This window comes from Pithys albifrons, chromosome 6 (assembly GCF_047495875.1).
Source record: "Pithys albifrons albifrons isolate INPA30051 chromosome 6, PitAlb_v1, whole genome shotgun sequence".
Lineage (NCBI taxonomy): Eukaryota > Metazoa > Chordata > Aves > Passeriformes > Thamnophilidae > Pithys > Pithys albifrons.
Genome location: NC_092463.1, coordinates 59,819,560 through 59,836,410, shown reverse-complemented (window position 1 = coordinate 59,836,410; position 16,851 = coordinate 59,819,560). Strand labels below are relative to the sequence as shown.

At 39.6% G+C, this 16,851-nt stretch overlaps 1 protein-coding gene across 1 annotated transcript; it reads right to left on the bottom strand.

The window, feature by feature from the left end:
• Positions 1 to 998: 998 nt before the first annotated feature.
• Positions 999 to 13,918, bottom strand: LIN7C (lin-7 homolog C, crumbs cell polarity complex component). The gene is made up of 5 exons (XM_071559094.1): positions 13,845 to 13,918; positions 8,582 to 8,700; positions 7,418 to 7,489; positions 6,863 to 7,072; positions 999 to 4,515 (listed from the first exon to the last, which is right to left on the bottom strand). The coding sequence occupies exons 1-5, from the start codon at positions 13,879 to 13,881 to the stop codon at positions 4,360 to 4,362; spliced, it is 594 nt and encodes a 197-aa protein (XP_071415195.1). The 5' UTR covers positions 13,882 to 13,918; the 3' UTR covers positions 999 to 4,359.
• Between the last annotated feature and the right edge of the window lie 2,933 nt (positions 13,919 to 16,851).

The window sequence follows — 16,851 nt, the reverse complement described above, 5'->3', positions numbered from 1 at the left end:
GGGGGGGTTGTGAGGGTGGTGTTTATTTCAACAGGCTCCCCTCTGACCCTCACTTTCATCTATTTTCTATTAAGAAAGGAGAAATCACAATGAAACATGAAAGAAATAGGCCTGCATAAAGCAGATTATTTGATAGAAAACAGTAACTTCATACAAACCCTGACAAACATTTAGAGCTATGTTTGCCTTCTATATTATCAAATGAGATTAACCAGACAGAAAAATACTCTATTAAAAAATGAGGGGAAGGGGGCATTGCAATTTACTTTAGAAGGAGAAAATGACTCTAAGTATTATTTCTCAACAGGACACAATTTCCATATAAGGTTTTAAAAGACTGAACACAAACGCTCAGTAATATTGGAATGTATCCATCTTACTACAGCTTTCATATTAAGAGAAGCCATTCTTTGTATAGACAAGATTTATCAATATATCAAATGATACAATTAAACAAATACAAAAGTCATACAGAAATCTCAGGATTGTTTAGTTTGGAATTAATAGATCCAGTTTCTTAAGCCAAGGCTCCATTTTTTTTTTGAGGAATGGGCAAGCAATAATTAGCATCTCAGTTCTTAATTCCAGGCACATTTTTCTAACAATTTTACAAGCTCTTTAAACAAGGACTTACAGAAATTCAACATCTCATTACTTGAGATACTTGCTTCAAACAATTAAAAGATATCTGACTCAGAATAATAAGCATTGTTTGAGTTTATGTAGCTGAGACTAAGGATGTTTCAAAAAGGCAGAAGGTCCAAGTTATTGTAGATACTTTAGAGCACTCTGATTTTGTCCAACAAATCACAAAACACTGGGGTAGAAAATGGAAGATCCATAAGTAATCAGGAGAACAAACTATCACAGATTTCAAGTTTCTCTTTGGACACCCACACACGTACAGGGTGCTTATATTATGCCCTGGAGATTACAGCAGTCTGAAACCTGTACTCAAAATGGAAAGTTGGAAGAAAAACACACAATCACAGTGTATGTGAGATTTAACTTTTATTTTTCTGTTGATAAAACCAAAGGTCCCTCACAGCAGCAACAGATGCAGAAGTTCCTTGCAGAAATGATACATCTTCTTAATCTGTTTGCATACCCAAGTATGCCAAGTGTGTAGGGACTGCATATTGACACAGTACAGGCACTGCTCAGTAGTAACAGAGATCAAGTTTCTTGGCATATTTTAATCCACCCTTTCTTTATTACTAAAGGGTTTTCGTAGTATCAAAAGATGACTATTAATTAGTTGTATTATTGCAATTTAAAAACATTTTATCAAATTCTATGTGTACTATTTATATGCCCAGATACACCTCCCCACATTTTGTAGTAGTTGACAAACAGTATCCAAAATGCTAAACATTTGGATTCAATTCACAATTCAGAATGAAAATACTACTGCATTTTGCAGCTCTAGCTGCACTAGAGTAAATATTTCATTAGAGTAACAAAAAACACTTCTTTTGTTCAGTAACACAAGGGATACAGGCTGTAAAATGCACATTTCTATCTTGTATCCATATCTTTCTATAATATATATATTTATATATGGCTCTAAAACAAACCTCTACTAATTTACAATTAAATTAAAACACATCCACGATTGATCTGACTAATGATTTTGGTCTCAATACTTTAAACATTAGTTGTTCCATAAAAATATACAATTCGACAACATGGTTGCATCAGTAACATGAGGCCTTTTGAAGGAGGCCTACGACACGTAACCAACCATGCAATTCAGTGCTCAATGCCATCTAACTGATAGATATTTATACTGCATTTTCAAATTACCAGCAACTTCAAAATTTCTTTTTGCAGGCTTACCATGCTTACAAACATGCAGAAAGCAATCACATTTCTCACTTGCCTGTAGCAATCACATTGTTTTCCTTTTTGAATAGATCACCTGATAAAGCACAAGCTTCATGCTGCCATTTTCAGATCACTTGGCTTTTTCCTTTCTTTCACATATTTCTCCATGTGAAATAAGACTAGGGATTAGCTACATAGTAAGAACTGCACTTTTCAGTTTAAGCCTCTAAAAATCAAATTACTAACAGTCAATTAGGATGCACTCATAGCTGCCATACAAGTGAATAAACATCCAGTAGACAATGAAGTTGATTCTCAAAAGGTGAAGCTTAAAAGAAACCAAATCAAATGAAACCTCAAATCTAAACTACACAAGTACAACATCAAGCCTGGTAGATTTCAAAAAGTGGATCTCTGTCCAAAAATGTTCCTCAAAATGGCACACAAAACCCATGCCACCATCAGGCATGCATGAGATAAGACATTAATTACTTGTAGATGGAGATGTCCTTATTTAGCAATGGTGATGTAGTACTTTTGTAGTAAAAACAAGAATCCTCCAAGTCAGAAGCAGTCAGTAATAAAACCCCAGACAAGTTCACATGACACAGTAACCTGTCATATAAGACTCAGAACATTTTACTCTTATAAATATAACCATCAGTAATTTAGGTACTAACTATTCCAGGACCAATACATTCAGCATGTAGACAAGACTACAATAGAAGATACGAAAAAGACAAGAGAGGTATGACAAGATGAGTAATTCTTTTAAACAGCAGAAAGTCAGGGAAACATCTGGAATTCTTTTGCACTGCATTAATATAGCTTCTGTTTCTCAATATAAAAATACATCTAGAGAGTCAATCCAGAACTGTGTACAACAGTCATAATTTTTCCCCTTAACTGCTTTAAAATTAGTACAAAATAATATAAGTTACAGGAATGATTGTTGCAAATTTGTAAATGTTGGCTATTACAAAATCATTGTATGAGAACACCAACTGTAAATTATTTACAGAAGAGGTAATACAATTTCTAGAGTAACGATTTACAATTTAGCAGAAGTGTAAAAACAATGTACTCACCAAAACATTACAAAATCTGATATTGTTATCAGCTACACAGTAGATTGTGATTAGGTTTTATAGTCGATATACAACAATTCTTAAGAAAAGTGCCAAAATACTGCTACATAAGAATTTTTTTCCCAAAAGTCATTCAGCAAAAAACCCTGCAGATTCTATGTTAAGTAATGCTAAAAGAAAACAGGAAAAAAAGGGACACCGATTGTATCAGTATGTCTTATTAAATGCCTTTGAAAAATCTGTAAATTAACTTTCTTGCTTAAAGGTCTGACATGAGACTTATTAAAAAAATCAATAGAAATATTACCATATATACTTTCTCAGGGTATTTAGGCCATTTTAAAAGTACACATTCCTCTTAAACTGTGAAACACAAGGAGACTGAAACATTCTAAAACTGCTGAGGGTTTGTGATCAGTGGCACAGTGTCCTGCCAGATGCCAGTCACTACTGATGCACCCCATGGCCTGTACTGGGGTCCATACTGTTACATGTTTTCATTAACAACCTGAGTGATGGGACAGATCACACTCTCAGTGAGCCATTCAAAGGGACCTCAGCAGGCTGGAGAAATGGACAAACAAGAAGATGATAAAGTTCAGCAAAGTGCAAAGCCCTACACCTGGCTGGGGGGAAATAACCCCATGCACCAGTACAGAGTGGGAGACTGACCAGCTGCAGAGCAGCCTTGCAGAGAACAGCAGTAGGCTGTGAGTCACCATGTGCCCTCGCAGCAAAGAAGCCCAGCGGTCTCCTGGTCTGCACTGGGAAGAGCACTGCCAGCAAGGTGATAAAGGGGATTCTCTCTCTGCTCAGTCTTGGTGAGACACTACTCAAATGTTGGGTCCAGTTTTGGGCTACCCAGTTCAATACAGAAATGGGCATACAGGTCCACTGAAGGGCCACAAAAGTGATTAAATGATTGGAGCGTCTTACAGACAAGGAGAAGTTGAGATAACTGGGATTGTTTGACCTGGAGAAGAGAAGGCTCAGGGGTGATCTTACCAACCTGTGTAAATGCCTGAAACGGAGGAATAAATAAAGAGCCAAACTCTTCTCAGTAGAATCCAGTGACTGGACAAGAGGCAATGGGCACAAGTGGAAATACTGGAAGCTCTAAACGTAAGAAAGGACCTTCATAGTGTAAGGGAGAGCAAAATACTAGAACAGGCTGCCCAAAGATCTTCTGGAGTCTCCATCTTTAGAGATGCTTAAAAACCCCAGCTTGTCACAGTCCTGAGCAACCTGCTCTAGCTGGCTCTCCTCTGAGCTGGGGAGGGTGGTGGTGGACTTAGATTTCCAGGAGTCCCTCCAGCCTCAATTGTTCCATGACTCTATGAAAAGGACAGGGTCTTCCGTAGCCCAGGCATTGGATCAACTGAGTCAAAAGAAACTATAATATGTAAAAGGAATATATTTTCTCTTTAAGTTATTGCATACAATGTTAATTTTGCTGCCTGCGTTTTGCCGATCTCATTTTTTCAAATCTTGACTCCATTTCTTCCAGGACTTTCGGTGTGTACCGCACAACTAATTTAACCTTGCCTTGAGCTGCCTTCAGCAGTTCTACTGCTTTTTCATGGTGTTCACCTTCAACACTCTGCAAAGCATAAACCATAGAGTATGAGTAAATACACACACTGAAAACAGATTTTTTTCTTTTTTGTACAACTCCTATATAAACAAATATAGTCATGTAATTATTTATATGTACTCTAGTTTCAAGACAGCACAAGGACAATGTCACACAAGTTCAGGATTTATGCTTCAGCAAACAAATGAGGTGATAAATATACTAGTTAGCATTACCAAAAAAATAATGCAAGAAACTTTGGTTAGGTTTATGCTGTACAATTAAATACTTCAAAGATAATGTTAGTCAATTATGACTTTACATTTAAAAATCAACAACTTCAGGAGAATGCTTCCTTAAAATTCAATATTGTTTTTCTTCTTTTGGCATGCATTTTAAATTCAGTAGGCACCCTCAATTTGCTTACTAAGTTGCCACAGACAACTGCAAGATAGCTGCCTTCTTGATGCTGCCCTGCGTTGTGACAAAACAGTGCACATTGGGCACGTGCAGTGGAGCAGCCAACATGCATGTGTTGCTTATCCTCGTGCAATACCTGTCTCTCAGTAAATGTAAGATAGTCAAGTTAATTTCTTCTAAACTGATTAAGAATAGCCTAACCCAACTCAGGAAGAATAGAATAAAAATACTTGCTTAAAACAACTCTCGGATTTTCTTAGGGTTATATTAGATTCATCTAACCACAATTTTTAAGCAATGGTTCTCAAAAACTGCATCCAAATATACATTCCTGGACAGCATATATTTTATCAGTAAAATTTATTTCTCCCAAAACTATTAAACACAATGATGGGACTACCCTAAGCCTGCCTCCCACTGGTGCTACTAGAAGCCAAAAGGCAGATGATATACATGTTGATTGGAGGGTTTCTCCATTACTATAAAGTTACTTACATAAAGAAGGATAAAAGTTAAAAAAACCCTCGTTATTTCTCTTCTATCAGACAACACATTCATTTGAATGGTTTAAATTTTGTTATTCATGTGGATGCATAAGCTGTTCTGTTTAAAATTGGTAATAAAAGGATCGTAAAGTTCTATGTTTAATTATATCAAAACACCTAAAATTCTGCAATACACTCAAGACCTCCCACCTGAAAAAAATAAACTTGTCTTCAGGTGTATTTCCTGCCATCTTGGCAGTGGCATTTTTTTAGTATTATTAAAGTAGAAATCACAATCACAAAAAAATGCCTGTCATGTATTATGATGACAGGATTCCATCTGTAAATGTCAGATGACAATGATTCTTCTGAGACTATGTTAGCATTCTCAACTGTAATTTATACACAGACATTGTTAGTTGTATCAACTGTGTGATGATCAGGTTCACCTTTAGGTGGAGTGGTGGTTTTGCTGTCTTTAAGAGGGTCTGTAGGTGATGAAGGACTCATATGAAGACAGTTCTCCACCACTCTCTCCATGTTTCCAAATAACAGGAAGGCTAAGCCAAGGACAGTCACATCACTGCAGCTGTGATTTCTCTCGTGTCTCTTGGAAAGGACAACTGGACTCCCAGGTAACAGTGAGGAGCCAGAATTTGCCAGAGTAAAGACACCTAGTAAGTCACTATTCCTTTCATCCCCCGCCCAGGATTTAGTTCGACCCTCAGTTTTAAAATAAAATCTGTTTTACAGACATGATGAGAACATGTCTGTAAGTAAAAGCAAGTGTTTCAGAGGTATTTCCTTGCATTTGACTGAAAGGTGCCTCAAGTCAAAGCCTGTCCATAACCTCCTCTTTACAGCCTCCCTGTGTTTTGCTTTTTGTAACTCTTCAGAGATACATATAAAAAAATTCCTGTATTCCTTAAAATACAGTAAAAAACCTGCTTTTGAAGCTCAGTACATTTAAGTCAAAGGAAAAAAACACCACACAGCTTAAGACAACATCCCTTTGCAGTTCCATCTCATTACACCTTTCATTATGAGGTAGCACTTTTATTAGGAAGAATAAGAATCTGGTCAGTCTAATGCAGCACAGCACAGTTTACTGCTTACCTTAGAAAGTGCACAAAACTATATTAATAAAAATCTGCATTGTGAAACTTGGATGAAAGAGAAAGCCATAATGGCAGTTTGTATTTCACAAAACACTTTCACTACATTTACACAACTCCTCAGATTCTGAAATACTGACACTGACAGTACAGTTCCTAGTTGAGACAGATAACCAAAGCATAATCTGAAAACTCTCAATGCACACAAATCTAAGCAAGTTGGTTTTGTGTGGACAAAAAGGAACTATTTTGACAATATTCAAAGATGACAATGAGCTTGTGCCATGTGCATTCTCTGTGTGCCCTCCAGTGGAAACAAGAAGTTACTGCTACATGAAGAGAAACAGTTCCTACCACTCCATTCACAGAAAGCAGCTGGTCTCCACGTTTCAGGCCTCCGTGTCTGTCAGCTATGCCTCCAGGGATGATTCGAGAAATATAGATGGGAGAATTTTGTTCTTTGCCTCCCATAATGTTGAATCCAAGACCTTCTTCGGTTTTGGGTAGTTCAACCACTCTGGGATGGGAATGACCTTCACTGGCAGCAAATGCAGCTACTGTGGCCTGTGAGAAACAAAATATTCTCATTTATAAGAAATTAAATATAGTCCCTTTAGCTAGACACAGTGAGCAGGCTGAAAATGTATTTTATCTCAATGTTCTTAAATGTTAAAAGAAATGAGATTAATTCCCTACATACCAACACTAGCATGAAAAATGCAGAACTCCAAGAATAAAGTTAAAATGGAAGTAATTTAAAAATAACAAATCTTTTTATACCTTTTAATAACCCATTAAGCTTGTCCACTTTATCAGACATCTGGATCCTTCTGAATTTTATATAATCCTCTTTTGCTTCTAAAAGTAATGAACTACTGTATTTTATGCAAGTTACAGTTTGGCTTTTACCTTTGCTGTTGCATTAGCTCTCACTTCTGGGCTACTGCTGATATCCACAGTTTCATATACGTGTTCATACACCTTTAGAGACAAAACAGTTTCAGCATGAGGAAAACAGGTATTTTTCTGCTTGGATAACATAAAAAAAATCAGGTACAACTGAAAATGTGTAGATCAAAAGCACATACCTTTAATATATTACTCCCTGATTCACTACAAGAAGTGAAACCACTCTCCCAGCACCTTTATTGCTCAGTTAATCCATCCATATCTAGGTTTCAGCCTAAATCTTCCCTCATTTCACAGCATCCAGACCCCACCATAACTTTAGAAATGCTTACAGGTAGTTTACACTCCTGACTGGAGGCATGGATGACTCCATTCTCTTGTTTGATTTAAGCTGGAACTCTTCAATACAGGTACATGCAAAATCACTGAAGTGCAGCTCCTCAAAGCTCTCCTGACAACCCATCCCTCAGTGCAAACCCCTAAATTTTTCCTTCAACTCTGGCAACTAAATGAATAACTTAAGAACAAAACAGAATTGCAAACAGAGAGGCAATGAGAATACTAATGCCAAGGAGGTCCTTGCACTGAAGGCCAATCCTCATTCTCATGCCTGCCTGCCAACGATTTGGACTTGCTAAGCATTGAACGCAATGTCCTCCATAGGATGAAAACACTAACGTGACATCTGTGTCTACAAACAGATTTTTTAAATCCATTCCAGGTGTTATTATCAGTGTTATCACCAACAGCAATAGCAAGGCATATTCAATCACCAAAAAATCTCGAAGAGTACCTGGAATGAAGATGAGGAGGCCCAAGGCTACACCTAAAGGGGATGTGGATTTGGCCTAAAAGTAACACAGACAACTGGTACCTTGTCCAGTCTTACATTTCAATAGGATAACAGCCTGTTAGCTGCCACTAAGGACAGATTCAAAATAACCCTTAAAAAGCAATTTGCTCCTGAGCCATTATTTTATACACCTATGCTGTCCCAAATTATTTTCTTTGAACTTCTTTAAAAGTAAGTCTTACTCTATTAAGATTTGTAAAATCAAATCCAGCTTTTATAAAGTACAAAATCAGCTTATTGCACTGAGCACAGAAAGGAAAAAGTAAATCATACTGGTCTTTATCTGAAGATAACTGCTTACATGAACTTACCTCTCTTACAGCATTACAGAATTCACTCTGAAGGACCCTTTGCAATGCCTGTAGCTTTTGTGGTGGCACTTCTCCACTTCTCTGTAATTTTTCCAGCAATTCAATTGCTCTGCAGATATCTACAAAAAAAAAAAAAAAAAAGAAAGGCAACAGGAATAAGGAATGCCTGAGGAAAGTCAAAGTATGTCTGTTGTTTTTATTTTAAAAATTAAGTTAATGTAGCAGTCACTTGTATACACTTTAAAAACTACACATTAGTTTCATTAATCATAAAACTATTTACAAAACGCTGCAATAAAACATTGTACTTTCAGAGTATTGTAAGTCAACCACAGCAACCCAACCCTGTAACACATCTGGAGCTATCACTGCCATATGGAGATTAAAAAGGCAAAATCAATTTTTCCTCACAGTTTAAATTGGACTGAAATATTTCACTGATACATGCATATGATATGTGGTAGTGTATACTTCAAAAGTCATCTACTCCATGGACAGCATTTTGTTAACATTAGCTAAAAGACTGCCAAATATTCTAACATTCCTTTTATATTCAAAAACCAGTCCAATGCAGTACTTTCCCTAGTAGACGGCTGAGAACTATCTGGGCTACTATTTTTTCCCCCAAAGTGCTTATAAAAACAACAAAACTCCTTTTGATATCCTCAGCTGAGAATATGGATGACATGAACTCTTAGCAACAAATTTCAAGGAACTGAAACAAAGATTTGGGCTTCAGGACTGCAGAGATATTGTATCTCTGCAGTCCTGAAGCCCAAATCTTTGTTTCAGTTCCTTGAAATTTGTTGCTAAGAGTTCATGTCATCCATATTCTTATAAAAGCTGCTTTGTGAAACTGAACTCCACAAATGACTTGATTCCAGACCAGTGTGACTCAAGACAGGCATCAAATGCAATGTGACATTCTCTTGGCAACTCTACAGTAGCAGAATACATTCACAGCCCTCACTTGTATTGCCAAAGTGTTACATTAGTGATGATTCTGAAACACACAAGTTCTTGAACAGAAGTAGAAGTCTCTCAGAAAAGTAGACAGAAAGTATTACCTTCATTATCACAAAGGTCAAGAAGCAGTGAATTATCTACTATATAAATAATGCACAGATTATTTTAGAAAAGATGAAGTCTGGGACACTGCTAGTCCCAAATGCATTACTTCCTTTTTTTCTGAACCTTTAGGCACTCATTTTTCATGTGGATACATGTCTACTCATGTCTACATCAGCACAGAAGACGTGCAATAGCCACGAACTTCTCTTAAAAAACAAGTGTAAAAGGAGAAAACTTACGTAAACAGGATGAGAAAGCAGTGGGGTGCATGTTCTGAAATTAAGGTGCAGTACCTTGGCAGGACAGCCCACAGTGATACTCTGTCTACTTATATGAATCATCAGACACATCTGACAGACGACTACACCAAGATTAAGTGGTGCAGTCGATTAAACAAGGTATAACAACCTCACAGACTGGTCACCCACGGAATGGAAACAAATCCTTCATGGAAAAACACTCAAGTATTATCAACACAGCCACAAGACCCAAATTATTTCAGATGAGAGTGAAGGTTGCTATGTGCCAATGGAACTCGGTGTTTCCTGGCAAGCAGTTTCAAGCTTTACAAGCATCAGTCATCTAAAGCAAAGCAATACCAGAAAATTACTATTCTCATGTTCTACAGAGAATACATTTCACACAGGCATGCATATTTGCAATTTGTACAACTATAAAATGAAAATAAATGCTTCTAAAGCTTTTAATTTCCTAACACTTATTTTGTATTTAATTCTAAATCCAAAATAGTTGCTGAAATTAAAGACATTCTAGATGATGCAAAATCACTAACACTGTTAGCAATCTTTGTGTTCAGTAACAGCAGTACAAATTATCTTAACTTCATGAAGTCTCCCACTGAAAAGCTTGAAGTACAATGAAAATGGCAATAGCAGTACTTCCAATCCTACAACACTCCATATATCCTTGAAGAAAGCCTACCAAGTACATAAATTACAACACAGCTATTATTTAAATACATGCAGATGTTTGCAGACAAACGATTACTTCATGGACATAAAGAGTACAGTTCTACACAGACATTCCTGAGCCTGTGGTCCATGAACCATGTTTAGCTGTCAGGTGTATGAACTTGCCATCAGTTTGTTTAGGATACTGCAAGAAATTTTAAATGGTGACAGCAAGCTACTGATCCACAGAGTAGCTGTAGAAATGAAGACTCCAGAACTCCATGGGACAACTTCTCTTCTTTTGATCTGCATGTTTTGCCAATAAATTAGACATATTTCCTCCCTGTGTCTCCTAACAGGCAAAACATTTAATGACACAGTGTATTATACCCTAAGGTAAAGTTGGTTTGTTTTGGGAACCAGCTGTTGTCTTTCAAAAAGCACAGACTAAGAACACAGAATCAGCTTTTCAAAAAGTGATCAGGATACACTGAACTGGATTACTTTTAAATGAAAATAAAGCAGCAGACAGAATTTAATAAAAAGGGGCTTTCAGATCAAAGAACCAAACTCCCGCTATGAAGTCAAACCCAGAGCAGTCAAACAGAGCATGAAAGTTGGATCCTCAGCACTCAACAAACCTTGCTCAGGTAGATACAGGCAATGGATCGAATTAGAAAGACACGTTGTTCCTAACTTTATTTTGCTTTACCTTGTTCAGAGGATCCCATTATATCAGCTCAAAAGTGCAACAGAGCATAACTTTCCTCTACTGAACTGCATGAGGACCTACCAGTCAATCTATGCCAGCAGTGCAGCTTTGGGAAGGAACTAGTGTGGCTGGGAACAAGAGGCAAAACACACACTTTGCAAGAGAACATTGTTGACTGCTGTGCTGATGTAATTTGCTTCCTCCTGAGTTACTGCTCTGGATACAAACAGCTGAAAGGTCTCTTCCTCACTATATTAACACTATGGCTTAGCCAACTGTTCAGCGCCAGAGAACAAAAGTAACAGTACAGAAGAGTGTCAGTGATGGATTTCAACAAGGATCAATGCAGAAATAACTCTAGAGGTAGACAATTAAAAAAACCCCATAAAACTAATTGTAAAATGGAATCCATACATAACTAAAAAAATGGACTTTCTTTTAACCTTTTCATCCTTTTCGTATCTGTTGCCTGTTCTTCACAAGTAATTTTCTGTGATCATGGCATATTAAATCAGAATAATTATAAAAAAATACACTAAAAGGATATGGAAAAAAGCCAGCAGAAAGTCACCACTCCAAGCATATGTGTGAGCAAAATACAGAAAGAGATAAAATGCAGCATCCTCCTGGATACTCCTGATGCAACACCTGCACTGCTTATGTTCAAACAGTCTGGATTCCTAAGCTGCATGGAGAGTTATCACATGTCACCACCAAACCATAAGAAGAACTTTGACATGTTAACTGTTGTTTCATTCCTACCCTGTTGTGAATTTTGGTGGTCATGTTTGCAACACAGCTTGGAGGAGAAAACGGAAGAATTTTCAATTGCCCTGGTAAGCATATGGTAACAATTTTAAATCATTTTCTAAGCTATTCTCTCATCTTATGCTATATGCCAACAACAACAGCAATGTCCACTCTCAAGCTGATGATGACACTGCACTCAAACCCACACAACTAAGAGAGTTACTTATTTCTGTAACTAAAGCTCTTGCTTTTGTATGTCCTTTATAAGGTGCTCCCTTTTACTTCTTTTCTCTTATGACAGACCAATCCAATATGCCAAAGACCAAGTAGCTCCTTTGTTGCATTGATCCTTAAGTAACTCTGCAGATTTGTTTGTTTTCATGGACAGAGCATAGTGGCAGGGTAATGAGGTGAAGAAGGATGGGGCCTGAGGTTTAACTCCGCAGACCTTTCAAGACCAACTAATCCACTGCCAAAGCAGCTGCCCTAATTAACAAGCTTTGCAGTAGAGAGGGTAGACGAGCTGCACAGTGGGAAGCAAAGACCTTACATAAGTCACTATTTACAGGCCAACTCTAACACATTCCAAGTAGTTCACTTGTGGAATGGGAAGCAGGGTTAGGAAAAACAGAGAAACTCAGCTCTCTGGTAGCTCATGTGATAGTACCAAACGAAGTGAAGTGGGTATGTACACCGTGTTGTATGGCTACAAAAAAGCATTTCCCACCATGGGCAAAGGTGATGGTCCCAGTGGGAATATCAGTGGGAAAACAGTCAGTTCACTCAATCAACTACACTCCACCTAGTTGTTTTCATTTTCAAACCCATGGTTTCTAATTATGAGTAATATCTTCCCATTTAAATTCCATTTTCCCATCCCAATTGTCCTAAATACACACCAATAAACCAATTATGTATACTGTTATAAAAGTTCACTGAGCTACTGTGGACTGGAGAATTACACTGAAGGAAATTCATCATTGTTTCTAAAAGGCCCTGGATAAATGTCACAAACGCCACAGAAAAATACCCAATTAGGTTTTATATTTTATCTGTTTCGCTCCTAATTCCAATACAGATTAAGACAATATACTGGAAAAACAGGATGAAAACATCAACCTGAAAGAGTACTAAAGTTGAGCAGAATCACGAAAAAGTGTAGAGGGGCCCTTGCATGTGTCAGTTGCCTTCTATAAAAAAGAGCGAACTATTATTGCTAATGCATTGCACGTAGAGCTAATAGTTCTGCTGCGTGCGAGACGAAGTTTTCCCATGAGAGAAACAGAAGCAGAGAGACGGCAGGTTGAGCAAGAGCCGGAAGGAGCGAAGGCACAGAAGGCACATCTCCAGACGGCGCGGGGCGAGCGCACCCAAGGAGGCCCAGCCCCAAGGGAAACCTCGGGGGGCTGCACAGCGCAAGGGCCGAGTCGCCAAGGGACCAGAAGGGAAGGAGACCGGGATCAAATCCGGTTGCGGCTGCGCCCGGGGGAAAGGAGAGCAGAGTAGAGGGGAGGGCAGAGCAGAGGGGCGGGCAGGGCAGAGCGGGGCAGAGCAGAAGAGAAAGGGGTAGAGGAGAGGGAGGCAGAGCAGAGGAGGGCAGAGCAGAGGAGGGCAGAGCAGAGCCTCGGCTCGGCTGCTGCGCGGGGCGGGGGGGGCTCGGCCACCGCTCCCGCCGCCCCCAGGCCGGGCCGGGCCGGGTCGGACCGGAGCAGGTGCAGGGCCGAGGCTGGGGCACAGGCGTTCGGGACAGACCGCGGCAGCGCGGCCGAGCCGGGGCAGGGCAGAGGCCGAGCAGGGTCTCGAGACAGGCCGCGCTCACCTCGCTCCAGCCGCACCGGCTCCCCCAGCGCCGCCATCGCCCCGACCCCGCCCGCCCGGAGGAAGTGACGCGGCACTGCCGGAAGGGCGCGGGCAGAGATGTCACGACAGAGATCGTGCGGGCGATGTCACCACAGCGGCGGTGGCAGCCGTGTCACCCCTCAGGAGCGGCGTGGCAGCCACTGCGGCTCACCCTGGCTGTTCACAGAGTGCGGCCGACAGCGGGTCCGTGTATATCGCGACATGGCCCCTCTGGGCGGGGCGGTGCCCAAGGGCCGCCAAAATTATGGCAATTTCAGTAGAAAATGCCGACTCCTGTTTTTTTTTCCCACCGTGACTGAGGACACGCTAAAAACACTGCGCATGGAGGGTGTACCTTTGTATACAGTGAATGCCCCTGGAGCTGAAGTATATTATGTGTTATATACTCACATACGTAGAAAAAAAAATGTACATATGTATTATGGGTTGATGTGGAGAGGGCAGTGGTTGTCGTTTGCCTCGACATCAGCAAGGCCTTTGGCACTGTCTCCCATAACAATATAGGTAAGCTCAGGGTGAATTTTGATACTAGATGGACAGTGAAGTGGATCAAGAATGGCTGAATGGCAGAGTCAGAGAGTCATGATCAGCAGAGTAGAATCCAGTTGGAGGCCTGTGGTCAGTGGCATTCCCCAGGATCAATACCAGGTCCAGTCTTACTCAGCTTGTTTATCCATGAGCTGCATGGAGGGAACAGAATCACTCTTGAGCAAGTTTGCTGATACAAAACTGGGGGGAGTGGCAGATACACCTGAAGGCCGTGCTCCCTTTGGGGGGACCTTGACAGGCTGGACAGTTGGGCAGAGAAGAAGACAGTGAGGTTCAACAAAGGCAAGTGTAGGGTCCTGCACCTAGGGAGGAATAACCCCAAGTACCAGGACAGGTACTGGGGCCTGACCCGGGTGAGAGCAGCTCTGCTGAGAAGGACCTGGGAGTCTTGGTGATGACAAGTTGACCATGAGCTGGCAGTGTGCCTTTGTGGCCAGGAGGGCTGATGGTACCCTGGGATACATTGGGAAACATGTGCCCAGCAGGTGGAGGGAGGGGATTCTCCCCATCTACTCAGTCCTAGTGAGGCCACATCTGGAGTGTTGTGTCCAGTTGTGGTATCCACAGTTCAAGAAAGACAAGGAGCTACTGGAGAGGACCCAGTAGAGGCCACAAAGATGATGAAGGCTCTGGAGCATCTCTGATGAGGGGATCTCATCAATATGTACAAATGTCTGAAAGGCAGGTGCCAAGAGGATGGTGCCAGACTTTTTCAGTGGTGCCCAGAGACAGGACAAGGAGCAATGGCCATAAATTGAAACATATGGAGTTCCAGCTCAACATAAGGACGAATTTCTTTCTGTTGAGGGTGACAGAGCACTGGAACAGGCTGCCCAGGGAGGTGATGGAGTCTCCTCCACTGGAGACTTCCAAAACTCACCTGGACATGTTCCTGTGTAACCTGCCCTAGGTGGCCCTGCTCTGACAGGCTTGGACTGGATGATCTTCAGGGGTCCCTTCCAACCCTAACTGTTCTATGATTCTGTGATTATTATACTATATATTCTGTGGTACATATGGTAAGATCTTATTATATAATGCATATCATAATATATACCTACATATAACTAAATATATAGAAAGATATCATTATAATATATAATTAATGGTATGTATATAAATGTATAGAAGATACATTTTATATATACATACATATACATACAACTATATACACACATATAAATGTTGTTCTGTCTATGTGAAATTTGAGATGTACTTTACATTTCTTGGTTTGCACCAGTTTCATCTCTTTGTGGGGCTAATGTATTGGCTGTATTAAATCACTGTAAGTACAAGCATGACACACATACTGTGTGAGTTTCTTCTGTAAAAGAGTAGGAAACTACTTCAGAACATGTATTTAAATGCTCCTAATTTATGTAACTCTCCATGTTTGGCTTTGATTTTTCTGCATTTTGTATTTTTTGCTTTGAAAGAGAGTAGTTCTCAACAGGTCTCAAAGCATCCACTAATGTGACAGTGATGTACTTGCTCCTCTCTGTGATTTATTTTAATATCAGTTCCCCTCAGTTTGAGGGATGCTGCATGTGCATTTCAGTGAAAAGGTCATACAAATGGAATTTTCAGGAGAACAAAATTAAATCCTCACAGGCTAGTTTCCAGCGAGAAAGAGTATTTTAACAACCAGAACTGTAGAATGCTTCTGGAATAAAACCCAGATGTTTCTATCACAGTGGTGCAGGAACTACCATTCTGTTAGAAGTGACTGAAATTTTAAATAGCCTGCTCAGACTTTGGACAGGTGAGGCTGTGGAGAAAAATGAGTGTTCAGCAATATTATAAATCTTAAGACTTTTCTGAGAGACATGTGATAAGAATACATGTTTAAACCTATCTTTAAAGTACCATTATTCTGACTGTAGTAAAGACTAAAGACTCAGAAGTTATAGCAGCTGCTTTAAATTTCCTGTAGACCCAGTCAACTGGACAATGGCATTACAAGAACAAGAAAATCTGAAAAGCAAATTTTATGTGGTGTTTCCACTGTCTACTTCATATCACTGTCAAGCTTAAACCATATTCCTCTAGGTGTTTGTACTGATTTTTACCTCAAGAAAAAACCCAAAACAAACAAAACCCCCCTAAACACTACAAAGTTTGTGTTCCTACTCTGTGATCTGTGAAGAATGTTGATAATGTAATAGTTAGCAATAGACAGGCTTCAAATTCCAGTTGAAGAAGTGGAATGCCAGTACAGGACCACAATGGAGGGAAGGAAAATAGGGCTGCAGATTATAGAGACAAAACTTGCATACCCACTTGCTTTTTCCTTTAAGCACAGTGCTGCATTTTTGCAGGACTGCCTGATTTTTATAGTGGTATATTAAGTTACAAAGCCAGTATTTTAGTGTGGGTTTTGTCTTGAAATGAGAAAATGTATTTAAATTAAAGAAATA